Here is a 17228-nt window from a genome sequence, read left to right as displayed (position 1 = left end):
TTTTCAAACTCACCCTATTTGATGGTGAGCTGATTTTACTGCGCCAGTTCATGAATAATACGACATAAAACTCTACTTCTATGCTTTTTATTCACAAGTCACACAGTGTCTAAGTACATGCACAGTATTTTATTGTGTTTTATTGTATCGTGCACATATAACGAAGGAACATTTTCACATCTTTCTCTCTCGCTCGCTCGCTCTCTCTCTCTCTCTCTAAAGAAAACTCGGAGTGATGCAGATTTCCGAGTAGTGTTCGTGAGTCTCTCTCGGCTCTTTTCGACTGAACACGGCGCGCGCAATAGGGCGCCTGTGAGAGCCGCACACTGACGTTTCAAAGGCTCATAGAGAGAGAGAGAGAGAGAGAGGAACCGAAAACATCATTACTTCATCAACACCTTACAGAGACAGTCGAGAGCCTTGAGCACCTGTGTGTAAATTCAGGAGCGACTTTTGCGCCAGAGTTGCAGCATGTTCCCCACTTGGCGATTCGAGTCAAGCCATAACCACATGGCTTTCGCTTAATGCTTTGAACATTTCTGGAGGACATACATTTTTTTCGTCTAATGTGAGATCGCAGTTTTCATTGGAATGATGTGGACCTTACATGACGGTGTTGGATTTGTGCTCTTTTCCTGTTTGTCAATTCAAGTTGGATTATCTCTGGACGGTAAGAATAATAAATTCATCTCGCATCCGAGAGGTTTCCTTATGCTATCCAGACTTTTAAATGTATTGGATTAGACACCCTATTATCGTTCATGGAAACTCTAAATATGTTCGTATTCTTGGATATTTTACGTTTAAAAACAATTGCTGTATTTGTGTTTTCCTTGTACTGTAGATTATCAATTAGTGATAAAAGTTTCCCATACGCGAGCGTGTTATTCGTGGTGCGAGGTGAGGAAAATCAACTGTTGATTGCGGATCAACTCAAACGCTGGCATAATGTTGTCTCTATTTGTGTCCTTTCCTTTATATGAACTAATGCTGTGTTTTCAAACAACATTAGGTAGTAAAGGGCTCATTTTGAAGGGACGGCATGCGCGACTTGCATCTCAAGTGGCGGATGCTCAGAATTGGGCTTCGTTAAACGGACTGCGGTTGTTTTTCAGCACCACGGACAGCTCTCATTAATCGCGCCGTTATAAAAGCAGGACACGGGGGGGAAGTCCTCGATTTTTAACAAACAGAGGCTCTGCTTCATGAACAGATCGATACTTGTCTGAGAGTCTCATTAAATGAAATCAAATCACAAGAGTTAAATCGTTGCAAAATGAATTCCTTGTTTTGAAAAGTCCCTGTTTTCATAAAACCTCTTTTCTTTCTCATGGAATACATTCTTTTAAACATAATATTCATCATTTACATAATTATCGACTAAGTATGGAGAAAATGATTTATCAAATATATCATGATTATTATGTTAAGAGTCTAGGCGGGTACTTTAGACGATCTGGCGGTTTGGCAAGGTTGACACGGTGTAGGACTCCCACCCATTGTTAGGATAAGGTTAACTTGTTACGTCTCTCTTGCAGGAAAGTTTACCGATTTACCGTCTAACATCACGGTAAGAGAAGGACAGAACATTGAAATGGCATGCGCATTTCAAAGCATGTTGTCTTCGGTTTACTTGGAGATCCAGTGGTGGTTTATTCGTGCTCCAGAGGAACCGATTACAAGCGAGGAGGACGAGGACGACACAGAGGTAATGGGATTTAATGCGCAGATTCATTGTTCGTTACTGGGTTCCTTAACTTCCCAGTGTGTGTTGAATATATATAAAAAAGGAACACAGGTTGTTTGAAGGTAAATCGCGTCCTTGGCATTTTACAGATATCTTTTTATCTGCTCCCCCATCTCCCACGTCTACGTTACCCACCATTTATCCCTTCTGCTCCCTTGACGCAAATGCAAAAGTTGCACTAATGGTGTGAAATGATTGGACATCGGTTTTTCTTTTATGCAGTGTCGTAATATGCTGCAGAAATAATGCTTATGTGTTATGAAATGTTTTGCAACTAATTCTCTACTGCTGCTTAATGATGAGTTTTACTTGTGTGCCAAGTGTCCCTTTGAAAGGCAGCGGACAGCTTTCCTGTGTTTTCACTCATGTGTCCATAACCCTGCACAGCATATCAAAACATCCACTACACAGTACACAAACAAAACAACACACATCAATCTAATCAGCTGCTAAAGGATTTTCTCTCGCACGCAGAAGCCTGATTTACTCGTCGTGATACATACTGAATGTAAGACCCCTAAGGCTTTGAGTTCCAAAGCAAAATTGCTGTGACACACTCATTTGGAGATCACTGTTTTTTTGTTTGAAGGGCAAGACGTTGAACCGAGGCCTATCTTAGAACATCAAGCTTCAATGCATGTCTATGTGAGCACCCACTGGCTGAATTTCAGAGAAGTCTGTGTGTGGCTGCCTGCGTCTTTGTTTTGAGACAACATGCCGCGGACGTGTACGCTGTGTGGTGTGGCGTGACATGTTTAATGAAGAAAACGATTTCAGAACAACGGTGAATGATGTGTAATTCAACAATTATCAAATGTGAGTCAAGGCTTGTGTTTTATGTACGTGTCACTGTGGTGGTATTTCCTCGTCAAAATGTTTTACAAACGCCTGTTTTTTGAGTTTTGGCAGGTTTGTGAGATGCCCTTAGGAAATGAAAGCCTGTAGATGAAGGTATAGTCAGTTGTATTAGTGTTATCACCATTGGAGTCTAGTTAGCATTCACTTGCTCCGTGTTTGTTCTGCAAAGGCATTGCATGACTGACATCAAACAAGTTTGTTTTTTGCATTTGATTATCCTTTTGTTCGCTCCGACAGCAAATGCCGTTTCTTCCCTGAAGAAATCTGCTCAGATTTAATACTGCTATCACCGAAGCATTGTTGTCTCTCATCATGCACATATTGCCAAGGCTTTGATCCATGGGATCTATCAATTTGGAGCGTGGATGGCAGGAGTTGTAGTGCAGAATGTGGCATCGTTCACCAAAACTCATTCTTTTTAGACCATTGTGCGTCAATGCAGCTGAGACCCTGGTGAAGCCAAGTCTGACAAAAATGAAGATTAAAGAGACATCGTATAAAAAGACATCCACGACAAGTCAGAATAATAAGTTTGGTGACATCCGCAAATGGGTTCTGATATATAATATCAAAGTGTTCACCTCTGTAGAGTGGCTATTAGGAATGATATGTGGGTTTCTGCATGGTGGAGGTAGACTCGCTAGTCTGCAGTGGTGCCATCTCTGTCACAGTTATAATGTATAATGGATATGATCCATACCCCGAATCTGCAGGCGTCAATATATTATAGCCATAGCTGTGGCTGACACTGTGGCTGAAATTGAAATACAGAGACCCGTTCGAGTTCACATTTCTATGAATAGGGATGAATGAGGCATAGTGCACACTTTCCTCTCTAATGGCACGTAAGGGTTCACCCCTGGCTACAAGGCCAAGCCGTTTTGAATATATCAATCCACACGAATACCAATTCTTGGAAGCCAGTTTGGATAAACAAGGGATGGGTATATCTAATGTCCCAAAGCAAGACAAGAAGCCATTTATCACAGGAGCTATGTCGCAAATAAATGCAAATGATAATTTCCAACGTGCACAACTGCTTTTCTACACACTTGCAATGAGGCTACTGGAGCATGGGATTAAAGTTCATTTAGTCATTCATTTATTTTCAGTTTGTTCATCCACGGATTCAGAAAAATGTTTGGCCTGATAGACCATTGACTGTGAGAAAAAATAATGAGAGAATTAAATAAGGGATAATGTACAGGCCCTTTGGTTGAATCAATTGTAAATATAATGTCATATATGTTATTAAAATATACATTATATTTAATTTGTAAATCTGTCAAAATGATTTTTGAGAGGTTGTTATTTGGGAATAACAAACCCGACAAATGTCGCGACAGGCCAATAAAAATCAAGCATTCCAATGAGCCGTGTATTAAGAGATAAAAAGAGACTGTAAAATGTGATTCATCCTAATTTCCCAAACATATTTTTATCATAACTATGCTTTTGTAATAAGATTTCTAGTCTTGGGAAAACCTCAAATCATGTAATTATGACTGTACATCAGACATTCGCCAGGGCCATAGAAATGGCATTTCAAGGCTGGAGCAATTTACATTGCTTGACTGGCTACACAATGTTGTTATCCTGGCTTCAGTTATTAACCTTTACATTTATAGTTGCAGACACTTTCACAGTCACCACAGAAATGTTTCGTTATAACAATCATTAAAACTGTGAAAGTCATCAGCAATAGATCTATGCAGGATATTTGCAGAACACACAAACATTGCTAATAAAAAGAAAACCGTCTTTGCCATAATGAACTCAACCAAAAGTTAAATGTGATTGTGTTCTGTTAAGACAAGTGCAATGTGTAATGGCATGTTACTCCACCTTTCCTGATCTTTATCTTTGACTTAAGGTATAAATTATCATTGGCAGTTCAGACAAGAAAATAACAGTTCTTACTGCTTTAGGAGGAAAGATCTGTCAGTATGTAATCATAATATGCACGTACAATTTTAGCTGTGAGACAGGAGCATGCCCAATGAACCACAGCGAGTATGTAGTACATTAATTGAGCATGCTTCCTGTGCATTATAATTTCATCCAGTCATGAGTCACGAGCAGTTTTACGTCATAGTTTAAATCATTTTAAGATTAATTTCATATGAATGAACAAAATATTTTTGTGATATAATGTTGATGATCGCTTTACTTTGAACATGTCGAAGTTTTTACTTTACACTGTAATGATGTTGTTTGTAATTATAATTTTAAGTAAAGTTTAGTTATAATTACTTGATTATTTAAGTTTTGAACCCAAACACTTAAATCTTAGGTAATTTAACTTTTTAGCCTATAAAATTAATTTGGTTATAAATGTAATAGACTTAAAATTTTAAGTGCAATGTACTTCAATGAGTAATATATACATAAACCTTGTTGCATGAATATTTGTATTGACAACTGATATGACGTCAATAATTGATCTAGTATTCTAGTATCCTTGTTGTGGTTCGTATTTGTAGAAAAAAATCTGTTTAGATTAATTGCAAGTGGTTTGACAAACATGGAAACTGTTTGAGAAATATAAGTAATATTTCTTTGTAGAATAATGAAGATATGTGTCAGTAATGTATAGGGTGTGTTTTCTGTAGAATTTACTATGTATTTCTGTTATAATATCCTTACAATATTAAGCAAAAAATTCAGTAAAATCAACAATTCACTGTAAATTTAATCCACCAGTTATGTAAATTTAGAAAAAATCGTCAATGTCCTTCCATAACCTTGTATCTCCATGTTCTGTGCTTTTATTTTTCATCATAAACCATTATAAGTCCCCCTTTATGTTTGTCACTGGGTTTTGCAAAAATGTAACCAATACAAAGCATTAAAAAGTGCTCCTCAACTTTGACAAAACAGACTAATTTAAAAATAATAGCTTTAGTGGAAGTGGTTCCCAAAAACAGCGCATTTGTCCACCTCAAAGGTTTTTAAAGGACAGTGACGATATTCAAGTTTTGGAAGAAACCATTAATCAATTATATAAAATAAACTACTGTATTCAATCAGTAACAGTCAACTTATTAAGGTTTTTACTGCACCCTTGTTGCTTGAAATACTTAATTAACTTGATAGTATTGTTTATTTATCTGGGCCCCTTAATGTACATCTGTACATCTTAAGTACACTAAAATCAATGTCTACAGCCCTAATCAACACTACAGTACAACAGTCCATATTGGTCTTAGTTAAGAAGAACTTTGTTGAACCTTCGATTCTAACCAAAACACTTTTTATTCATCCTTCAATTTTGACCAACTCTGCTTGACCTAAATTAAGGCTGTTTTGGTCATTTTAACTCAATTTACAGCCACTCCTGCTGAAACGGGTGCTGTACAAGGACCAGACATTTTGTCATTTAAGGTTTCGCACAAGTGTCTCATCCTCCCAATCAAAATGATGGCCTGATCCACCCAGCATGCTCCAAACAAGTACAACTAATGCAAAATCCATACCATCCAGTCTGCTTCGCTCTTCAGCCCAATTAACAGCCAGTCCTCTGTCTAAGTTCCCCCGTCAGACTTTTAAAGAGAATGAGCTCTGAAGGTCAATGAAAGCATGTGGCTCCAATAGCTGCATTCATCAGGCTGGGCTATTGTTAGGCCAGGACACATTCATAATCGATGTAATGCTGTTCTGATTAGGCTTTCCATCTGTGAATCGGACAAAGGTTGGGACAAACCGCGTCAATTTTTGCTATGATATTTGATGTTGTAGTCTTGGTGTAGCCCCAAGCCAAGTTACATCAGGACGGGGGGGTTCAAAAAAGGCACACAAAAAGACCTGGTGTTGCATTTACACTCCGAGCATGCCGGTATGCTTAATCGAAAACCTTGTGTGGCAGTTATTAGAGCGAGTTCATTTCTAGCAGTCTCACAGTGGGCTTTAATGAAAAGCGTATTTGACACTTACAACTGCATGACACAAATTAATACGTACGAAATTGCATTAAAATCTCAGAAGCCGTAAATGTGTAAGTCAATCTCACACTTTAAAACGGAATGGCTGAGGGTTCATCGATGTGTGTGCTCATTCGTATTCTTTTGGTGGTTATTAAAAAATCTGCTTACGAAACTAATGTGTGCACCACAAGGGATTTCACAATGGGAAGCATGTCTGTTAGCCTCAGCCACAATCTTTCATTAGCTTTACTTGGTTAGACGCTCTTAGTCCCATTGGGCTTTAGCACTGAAATGGATGTCCAGGTCTTTGAAAGTGGTTGATAATAAGAGTCGGGCGATTAGAGAGACCGTTTTAATGTCTGAGACATTTTACTGTATATAAATCTAATACTGGTATTGAATTGGCCTTTGAGTTATTACCAACTGCATCAATTCAGTCCTTATGGTTTGTAAAGCATACATCAAGCACATGTAAACTTTGATCACAACATATGTAGCCTATAAAATATCTCACAATCATTATTAGAAAATGAGATATGTGTCCTCACAGTTTTCTCTTTTTGTAATAAATGATTCAGCTGAACAAAAATGCATTGACACTTGTGGTTGTGACTGGAAATGCATTATTCTTGATACTCACAAGGGGTTTCAGTTAATGTTTAACTGGTTAACATGGGCAGACTAAAACCCTGCTGGTAGATGCCATATAGTACTAATATCATATTTCATCATTGATGGCCATTCAAACATTGTGATTTTGCTGATTATTTGGACATATACTATTAATAATTGCATTTAAGAATGTTATATTAGTTATAATGCAGTGTTGTGGTGTATTAGATGGTTTGTGTGCTCTTTTGCATGACATCATCTTCCTAGTGTGTTCCGTCACATGATAATCATGACTCATAACTCATAAGGTCACATTGTCATTATTTTATAGGCAATGTATCCTAGTGATGCTGTACCAGCATCGAGTATTTTGCATGATAACCTAAAACGGATCCATAAGAACTGCTGTATTGCTTTATTAACGCACGACTGACTAATCTCTAGAGGCAGAGGTTTATGATGAACCATTTCAACCAAGCTTTTAAATGCCATGACTTCTGAACTCATCCGTCACAGGCGGTTTACTAGGCAAAATATTATAAATGTTCTGCCTGCCACGTTGATGGCACGGTACTCAAACATCTTAATGCACAATGACACATAAACCTCATTGTCATTGACAAGCTGTGATAACTGAACAAAGGAAGCCCCTCTAAGGAATTAACTGTCATAAAGTTGGCATCGACTGTTCCACTAAACGCATTTAGCGGGCGCCAAAACCTGGTTGGCAAAAAACAATCATAATCCCTCAAAAAACAAGAGAAAGAAAACTCTCAGTGGCTTGATTGCTGATGTGAAGTGAAGCTTCGGTAGAAACGTGCGTAGGCGGCCGCTCTTTTAATCTCAACTCTGGGCTGTTGGGGATTTGGAGATCCCAGCATAATGGATTCTTTCCACAACCGCCATAGCCTGATGAAAAAGAGAAAGGCTGCAACCAGTTTCCCGGAGAAAGAGAGAGAGATAGGCAAGAGAACGTGGAGTTGGTGGACAGAGGATCGTGTCAGAGGAGGAGGAATCTGCAACCATGTAATGTAGAGAGGAAATGCCAGAAGCACAGTCCAATTCAATTTAGAGATCAAAACAAAAGCGGTTCCCTTTGAAGACATTGGGAACTGTGGGCTCCAATTAGTGACTGACGTGCATTTGATCTCTCTCTGTCCTCCACCCGGAACCGAAACTACTTTCTGCAGGTGCATGTGTGTTCCCATCAGTCTCCGCTGTATGATAGGAACTCAATGCATTTTGGCTTTGAACAACATTGATTTGAAGAAACGAGAGGGAAAGATCAGAAAAGCGTCTCTGGAGTTCTTGTTCGGGGAGGTCTTCGATATTTTGAGCTGAACGTTTTGTTTGGTTCATGTGCTTTTTCAGCTACTCTTATCTCTCTTGTCAGATTACGCAATCTCACCTCAGCAGGAAATTACTAATGGATTTTGACTGATTGGAATCCCAGGACAGCTAACGTTTGATTCCACTGAAGGATTACACGAAGGCAGCATATTGGAAGTATAGAATGGTACCTGAACTTCAGGAGGAAAGTGGAGAGAAGTGTGATTTACTCTGCTTGTAAGACAGCACTGTATTGATATTTCTAACATTCTACTTCCTAAAACCGTGTACCACAAATGTACCTTTTAAATCATCATTTGTGAATTAAGCTTGCCAGGCAGCGTGAATAGAAGCCTGAAAGATTACATATTAAAATATGATTTTTTTTTAATGAGATCTTCATTTAAGTGTCAGACTTAGAAAAGGCCCTTTGTTCAGTCAAGTGTTTTTTCTCAAAACACAGTGGCAATAAAGTCAAATGCATAAACCTAAACACGCACTGAGTTAAGTTAAAGAAAACAAAGATTACAGAACATGTTGTGTTCAATATTTAAGTAAATTTGAGGGTCAGTCAGAAGAAGAAGAACGCATTAAAACTATGGATTACAAATGTAACTCATTAAATTATCAAAATAAATTATAAATGTGACAATATCTATACATTTTTATTAATAAATAATGCTGTTAGTCACGTAAATATTTTTCTTTTTTTTTGACTAACAAAGCACACTTTAATTCAAGTGTATGCATTAGAGAGACCATCTCTGACATTGTGGCTCTTAAAGGGACAGTTCACCCAAAATAAATTTAATCCAGCAATCATTTTCTCACCCTCTAGTTGTTCCAAATCTGCATATTTTTGTTTATTCTGATGAACCAAGAGAAACATATTTGGAGGAATGCTTGTACCCATACAGATCTTCGCCACCATTGACCACCATAAGAAAAGTGAAAATGGTATTAAAAGTGCCCCAGAACTATTTACATTCTTCAAACTATATACTGTATATATTGAGTTTGAAATGGTTTAAACAGGTGCCGAATTGTTTACAATATTACCATAAGTGTAGAATTGACAAAATATGGATAATCATGGTTTTTAATATAACGGTGATACCTGTATATTGTGATACTAAACGACAATTATGTTGTGATTAAAACATCCAGAAAAAATCAAAACTAGGTTATATTTTAACATCTTTAAAGTAGCCACCATTATATAAGTGCCTAGAATAAACTTCTTCTTGTGATTTTTCCAGCCGGCTTCAAGCTTCACTCCAGGATTCTGTTAATACAGTATTGAATGAGTTCCCATCTCTTCTGAGCACTTTTTCTACATTGGTTATTTCTCTATTACATTATATGCCCTGCTTACATCCTGAAAAGGAAGAGACAATTTTCAAAGATTCACAGTGATTTATATAAAAATGAAGCAGCTCATGAGATGTGATTTTTCCCCCAACACAAGTATTCATCAAAACTTTATTAATCTGCGTCCATTTAATTGATTTCCCAAGACTTTAATTAAACATGATTTATTCAACATGTGGGATTTACTTACCTGTAATATCACTTCCTACCACTCTAGAATCCCACAAATCCCCAACCTGTTCAAGATAATGATCTTCTCTGCAGCATTTCCATCTTCACTCCTCGGAGTGTGTTTCTCTTCAAGTGCCACCAAGAGTCGGTAAACTCAGAAAGAAGCCCATCGTGACAATAGGGACATGATGCATTTTAACATAAATGGACCCCCAAAAACAAAAGAGTTTCTTTGCATAAAAGCTGACAAAAACGCAATCATTGATACGTGGTATTACCTGCTTTAAGAAACACACCTTTCATACTTTCCTCAAAATGAGAAAAGTAGAAGTTTCAGTTCAGGAAAGTGTTAATCTGGTTAGACTTTAGATCAGATTTCAGATTCAAATCAAACTGTTGACACTGCAAGGAACTGATTATGTGTTGCTTGAGGCTGTGTTCCATGGAGATCTATAATACCTGTTATCTTTCTCATTGATCTCATCGCAGTTCCCCAGCTGGCACACAAGGAGGTACGTGACCTGCCTAAACCATCCTTTAAGATAGAACTTTCTCAGCCAATCATCTGAGCTGTAAATTGCCATGTGATCACTTTGGGGGGACAGGAATTTGACATTGTATTATTCTCGTTCCATCCACCAGTCAGCACTGCCCCTCCTATCCTGAGCTGCGTTGTCAAATGCTGAAGGCATGGAAAAATATAAAGAACGTCAATCCTAACAGGACTCACAAGTATGGTTTCTGGTGGAAAATGTACCAAAACCTGAGGAAAATAATCTATATTAAATTAATGTATACAAAATACAAATAGGTTTCTGTTGCACACAATCATCAATTTGGACCAGTCAGAGTATGTTATATGTGTCTGTGTCATCCAATGGTTTTGATGAGTTTACTAATATTCTAAAATGTAAAAAAGAATGAAAAAAAGGAAAAAGTGACCCTAGTAATAAGTGACCGTATATTGTATACGTAGTGTATAGCCCTTGAGTTAAAGTGTCTGCTAAATGCTAAATGTAGCAGTATTTCTGCATTTTCTGCATGAATTGTGTTTCTTGTGGCCTGGGGTCAGTTGTACCATCTGCCATTAATTACAATTTAGCCTAGTTTTGACCTAAATGGGCACTAACGTACAACTTACGTACTACTAAATATTTTTGAGTTGCACCATTCAACTAAGTTGAATCGTAACGTTACGTATAAACTAAATATTTTTACGGAAGCCTCCCGTCAGGAGTAACTGTAGGAATAAAATAGCAGAATGACTGAACTAGCGAGCGCATGTATCGCGTGTGTATCCATCTGCCTGTGTTTTGCATGTCAAAATAAAATATATTTTTTATTTTATTGCTGGTAGGCAGTAAAATGAAATCACGTGTAACATGTCATTTATTGTGATTTTATTATGGTGTATTGTTTTTATTTAGCATTTGTTTATCAATCTTGTTTCCTTTTAAATTTTTGATACCTTTTATGTTATTCACAACTTGGTAGAATTCTATTGAATCAACATTTGAATCAGAATTGAAATTCACAACATTTCAACACAACTGTTCCTCATAAATTCAAAGGCTGCTATTGGACTATTGAAGGTAAACAGCATATCAAACCGAATAACATACAGAGTTAGTAACAAACTAGCTAGTAGTTACTAAGCCTCTAGTGTGGACTTTACTTTCTTATTTAAGAAAGAATTTACAAATAGCTGGTGCAACCCAACCCTGACCCTGAAACAGTCAAACACAATCAATCTTAAATTAATAAGCCCACAAATAATTACAGTGTTGTCAATACTTATCAAAACATTCACACGCCTGGCTGGAAAATGTACGTGAACACAGGGCTAATGACATTTCTAAAGGCTAACTGAAGTTAGGTGTTCAGATCAATGAATTGACATTGAAGGTTCAAGGTTGGAGGTATCGGCTCTGTTGAAATGTTGAAAGTAGGCAGGCATGACAAGTAAGCAATATTGAGCCATTGTTGGGTTTTATACATATATGAAAAGTTTATTTCCAAACAGAGATGTTTCATTTTTTCAACAATCATGTTTTTTCATTGTGCATTCCAATGAATGCACACTGCATTTGCTCTGTTTTGATGTATGCCATTATAACTAAAAAATACAGCTAACATTAAAATCATGATAACATAATTAAAAAATATATATATATATTTTTAAAACAGAGTTATCTCTTTTGGGAAATAAACTCTTATTAAATATACAGTACATAATGTATTGTTAATTAGTGAATCTAGTTTAGATGTGATGCTATAGTAGATTTAGAAGAAAGTAAATAATAATGCATAAAACAATATAATACATATTTAAAAATATAGTATTTGCTGCAGTTTATTTAGTTCAAGAAATTATTCATGACAATTCTATGAAGTCCATCGAGGCATACAGTTATTTCGAAATAAATATGTCTGCACTCCTTGTTTTTGTTATAGTATTTTATATTAATAATGAATTTTTGAAGCTTTAAATAACACATGATTCTATCAAAAAACCCATAAGATAAATCAATAATACAGCTGTAGGTAGATTTGAATCTTTGTGCAGAAAAAGGATTAATATTTTCTACTAAACTATAAACATTTGTTTTTCAGGCTAACGTTAATTTTCATATTCATGAGAGTCAAGTTCACTCTGCCTTTAAATTAAACATTTCATAAGGCTCAAGTGAAAATCTCGGTATTACAATATGGAGACATGTTGTTTGAAAATTTCTTCTATGTATATTTCTAGTTCGTGACGGGTTTGTTTGTGCGGTCTCCTTTGCACTTTGACGTTCATCAATTCTGTGGTCAATTCCTGATAGTGTGGCGTGAAGCAGCTTGAACTAATGTACTGAACGACAGTTACTCAAAAAGTGAAGTTTTCACAAACACCCTCTTTCCAAGAAGACATTTATTTACCCACTGGCGTTGCATGTATTGCTTTTGTGATGGATAGTGCTTTTTGGAGCATCATAAAATCGGAGACCATACTGTGACAAAAAAGTTTGTGTTCACCTGAAGAAAGAAAGAGTGAATGACACCAGGGTGAAAAAATGATAATAAATGTTTTATTTATGGTGAACTTGCAAGTGAAAACATAAATTTTAACATTTCAAAAACAAGAGGTTCATATTTAAAAAATGTAATATCATCCCAAAATTCTATAGGGTCTTGAAATCCTTTATTATATCATATTGAAAACAGATACACTGAAACAAAATGATTACACATCTCCACCGTACTTTTAACTGAAGGTTAGAGTTTAATCTGCACAGTAGGACCTTGTACGAAACTTAATGATTTGATTTGAAAAAGTATTTTTTATCTTCTTAGTCGAAAATCACATAAAACCGATTAGTTCATCTCCACAATCTCCATAATGGATGCAGTATAAAATCACAGCACATCTGGTAGTTTACACATGCTCAGCTGGTAGTTTATGTACGGTTGGAGCAAAGCATATATTATTGCAGCTAATGGTTACATAAATCTGGGAAGCAATAATAGAATCTGAATATTATGGAGCTGGTTTACTCTGCATATAAATCTAAAATCTGTGCTGGCTAGAAATTAAAAGTGTTTTTCTTTGTTATATTGTTGTTAAACTAGTAAACAGTGCCTTAAAATAATGAGATCCGTAGCACGTCCACCTAAAGGTTAGAGATTAATTCATTGGGTACGACTTGATGGCAAAACATTATGATGTGATTTTGAGAAATGTAAAACTAGCTTGCCACTGTGCTTTCATGTTTTCATTCCGATTGTTTTCCCTTCCGTATTTAATTTGCATAAAAGCTATTCAATTAGCACTTTGTTCCAACAATCGGAATGACAAGCTGTTTTTATGCTTTTGGCAGCAAATATACACTCTTGTTTCAAAACCTCGCATTGCCAGGTAAACCCTTCAAACCATGAGGTCACAGTCACCTCAGAAGTGAGTCTGATCTGTATCAGGTAGACTGGGTTTCTCACATCTCCACAAAGGAGACAGCCAGGGGGGGGGGTTGAAGGTAAAGAAACAGAGCTGGATCAAGAAAGCTGGGGTTGCTTAGGGATGCAGGAAAACCAGCTCCATTCCGTTTGAGTGATAGAATTGGTTTCAGTCCGTCACTCAGGGGAGACAGCACGTCTGGTTAAAAGCTGAACCCATCAATAACATAACTGTCACCGCTGGTAACCACGACCAGTCACTGTGACACGTCTGTGGGTACTAAATGACCTCAGGCAGGGCACACAACACCCCTTCTGTGATAGTGAACTTATATCAAAGAGTGCTTGAAAAGGTGATACGTGGTTTTAAAGAGGAAATGTGCTGAATTAAAAGTGTGGGGAGACTATTAACTGTAATTTGTAAAATGTTACTATTACTATTTTAAAAATAGTTAGTTATGCTACATGGTTTAAAAAATAAATAATATAATGTCATAATTTACTCACCTTCGAGTGCCAAATCTTTATAAATTTAATTTCCAAAAGATAGATATTTGGCAGAATGTTCGTGACCGAACAGCTTTAGGGCACCATGGACAACCATAGTGGGAAGGAGTGGTAGTCAATGGTGCCCCAGAACTGTTATGTTTCCCACACTTTTCAAAACAACTTCATTTGTTTAAACCAGAAAAATACTTTATACATGTTTGGAACATAGTTTTGGTGAATTATCCCTTTAATTTGTATGTCTTTTATATTTTTGGCTGGACTGTCTTTTTAAAAACCAAATCTTTCTGGCACAAAAGCATTTACGATATTTGGATGAATAAACAATAACTGAATTTCTAAGGGATGACTGTGTTAAACTTAAATAGATAAAAGTAGAAGTATAATAAAATAATAAAATAGTATTCATCCTAATTTAATTATATTAAACACATTAAAATAATAGAATTTCTGTTATGAATTACTCACTTTCCAGTTTTTTCAAAAATGATATAAAAAATGTTTTTGGGGTTGAACTCAGCGATAAGAATGCTTGTGACCAAAAAAGTTATTGGTTACCGTTGACTGCCATGGTAGGAAAAACGACAATAGTAGTCAAAGTGCCCCAAAACTGTTTGCTTTCCTACATTCTTCCAAATAACTTCAAAATACCTACCTTTTCTGTCCAATAAAATTCATTAAGCAATTTTTCCTACTATGGTAGTAAATGGGGTCCAAGAATTATAAGCATTCTTCCAAATCTCTCTCTCTCTCTCTCTGTGTTTATCAGAACAAAGAAAATAATACGGATTTTGAACAATTCGAATGTAAGTAAATGTTCCATATTTTTGGGTGAACTATCCCATTAATGGATTATTCAACTGTAAATAGACCTACAATACCTTACACTGTATCAAAACCTGTTGGGAAAAGTAGCTTGATGCTGAAAAAGCTCTGGTGACAACAACTGAAAAGATTCTGCCAAGATGCTAGTTAAAGCCTCATAGTGGCAATAAAAGTAAAGCCAGCGGTACAACACGCTGTATACAAGCATAACAAAATATTTCCTTGCTGTTGCTTTCATTGCATGACCTTGTCAGTGCTTAGAAACCACATTATACTGTATGTACTTATACTCTCTTTCAACCATGCAAGGGGGTTTTGCCCCTCCATTAGGACACCGTGTTTTTTTGCCTTTGCAAATAATACAGCCCTCCAGTGAGTGCATGCACTGAATGTAGAGTCTAGTAATGGAAGAAAGCCTGTCTTTTAATAATGCAGCATATACTCATCCTTGGAAAAATGAAGCAAGAAATGGATAGGGAATGGATATGCTTTTAGACCTGGTGGACAGTCTTGGTGTTTTAAAAATATAATGAAGCCTTAATGCGATTGTATTCACTTGTGGATCGAATATATTAAATCTGTTGATGTTGCTTATCATAGTGCCTATGATCCCAAAAATTAGATATAATTTACAGAATAGATTTTCATTTCATCTGAGAGTTTCACAACTTGCTTATCATAAAGCTCATTTTACAAGGCAAGAATGCATTATGCATTGAACCTCAATCAAGTCTGTTAGCATTTAAAGAGACTTTATCTGAGAAGTGCTGTAAAGATAGTTAGGTGCTTTGTTTTGTAAACATTCGTCAACGCTTCATAAAAGCCAAAATCAATCATCAGCAACATCCGATGCACGTCAGTCCGAGAGCGGTTGTCAAATACAATAATTTCTTTCATATACATATATTCACACGATGCTTAACACCCCTCCTGGCTCTCCACAGACCTGAATTATTCATGACTCACACAACAGTGTGTCTGTGTGCCCAGCAGTAAATGATACCATCCCTCTGGGCATTAACAAGCTTTCTCAGCATAACAAGTATGTTGGTATAGCACATTTGACATGTTTCAACAATCTGTCAATGCTGAGAGGCAGTTTAAACAGTGAAATGGCACAGAGTAATCACATGCCATGCCTCACACGTAACAGCATTTGTGCGCGAGAAAGCGGTTCAGGATGAGTTCAATAGGTTTAGAAGCTGCTCTTTGGAAGACAGTGATGTCTATTTCGAACTCTTTCCTTGAATAAATGAGCAAACAACAGCCAGATAGCGTTGCTGAGTTTTTTAGGCACTTAACCTGGCTGCTCCAGGAGAGGATTATTTTGTTTTTGAATGTAATTGATCACTGCTGTGTTTCTGAAACCTTGCATTTACATAATCGTAATTTGTTTTGTCATAATTGGTTATTATTAGTCACCCTTCATGTTTGTCACTGAGTTTTCTGCAAATATCTAACCAATGAAAGTATTACAAAGTGCTTGCCAACTTGTTAACAAGTACAGTGCTTTCCCCATTTCCGGAAAAACTGTAAATCTGTACATCAGAGGTTTTGAAAATACAGCTTACTGTAGCTCAACAGGTAGAGAATGGTGATTCTTGAATGCATGGACTAAGAAATGAGCAATTCAATGCAAATGGCAACATTAAGATAAAAAAAGCATTTTTTAGCAATAGTTTTCACCATACTAATGGCTTTGGTGGTTTAAAAACCTATGCAAAGTCTATTTTGTTCTACACTTTTTGGTGTGTGATTTCATAGTCAGGCAAGTGATTCATCACATCCAGAATAGAATTGTCACATCCGTAACAGTCCATATTGCTCATAAATGGACACATGGAAATTTCAATATAGTAAAAATGTTATGTTCTATAAATAGGCATGCCTTCTTTATTTGTTGGGTATTATTGCTTCTACTTTGCACATTTTAATTTACAGAAATCCTACAA

The 17228-nt window shown here is 36.5% G+C and overlaps 1 protein-coding gene across 1 annotated transcript in view; it reads left to right on the top strand.

Annotated features, from left to right (window-relative positions):
- Positions 1 to 373: 373 nt before the first annotated feature.
- vstm2a (V-set and transmembrane domain containing 2A) overlaps positions 374 to 17228 on the top strand; it is a 35498-nt gene continuing 18643 nt past the window's right edge. Inside the window, exons 1-2 of the mRNA XM_056738449.1 lie at positions 374 to 670; positions 1539 to 1708. Of these exons, the coding sequence (XP_056594427.1) occupies positions 592 to 670; positions 1539 to 1708 (249 nt within the window). The 5' untranslated portion in view covers positions 374 to 591. The remainder of the gene's footprint in view (positions 671 to 1538; positions 1709 to 17228) is intronic.

Source organism: Triplophysa dalaica, chromosome 23, assembly GCF_015846415.1.
Source record: "Triplophysa dalaica isolate WHDGS20190420 chromosome 23, ASM1584641v1, whole genome shotgun sequence".
NCBI classification, from domain to species: Eukaryota; Metazoa; Chordata; class Actinopteri; order Cypriniformes; family Nemacheilidae; genus Triplophysa; species Triplophysa dalaica.
This window is presented reverse-complemented; position numbering and strand designations above follow the sequence as displayed.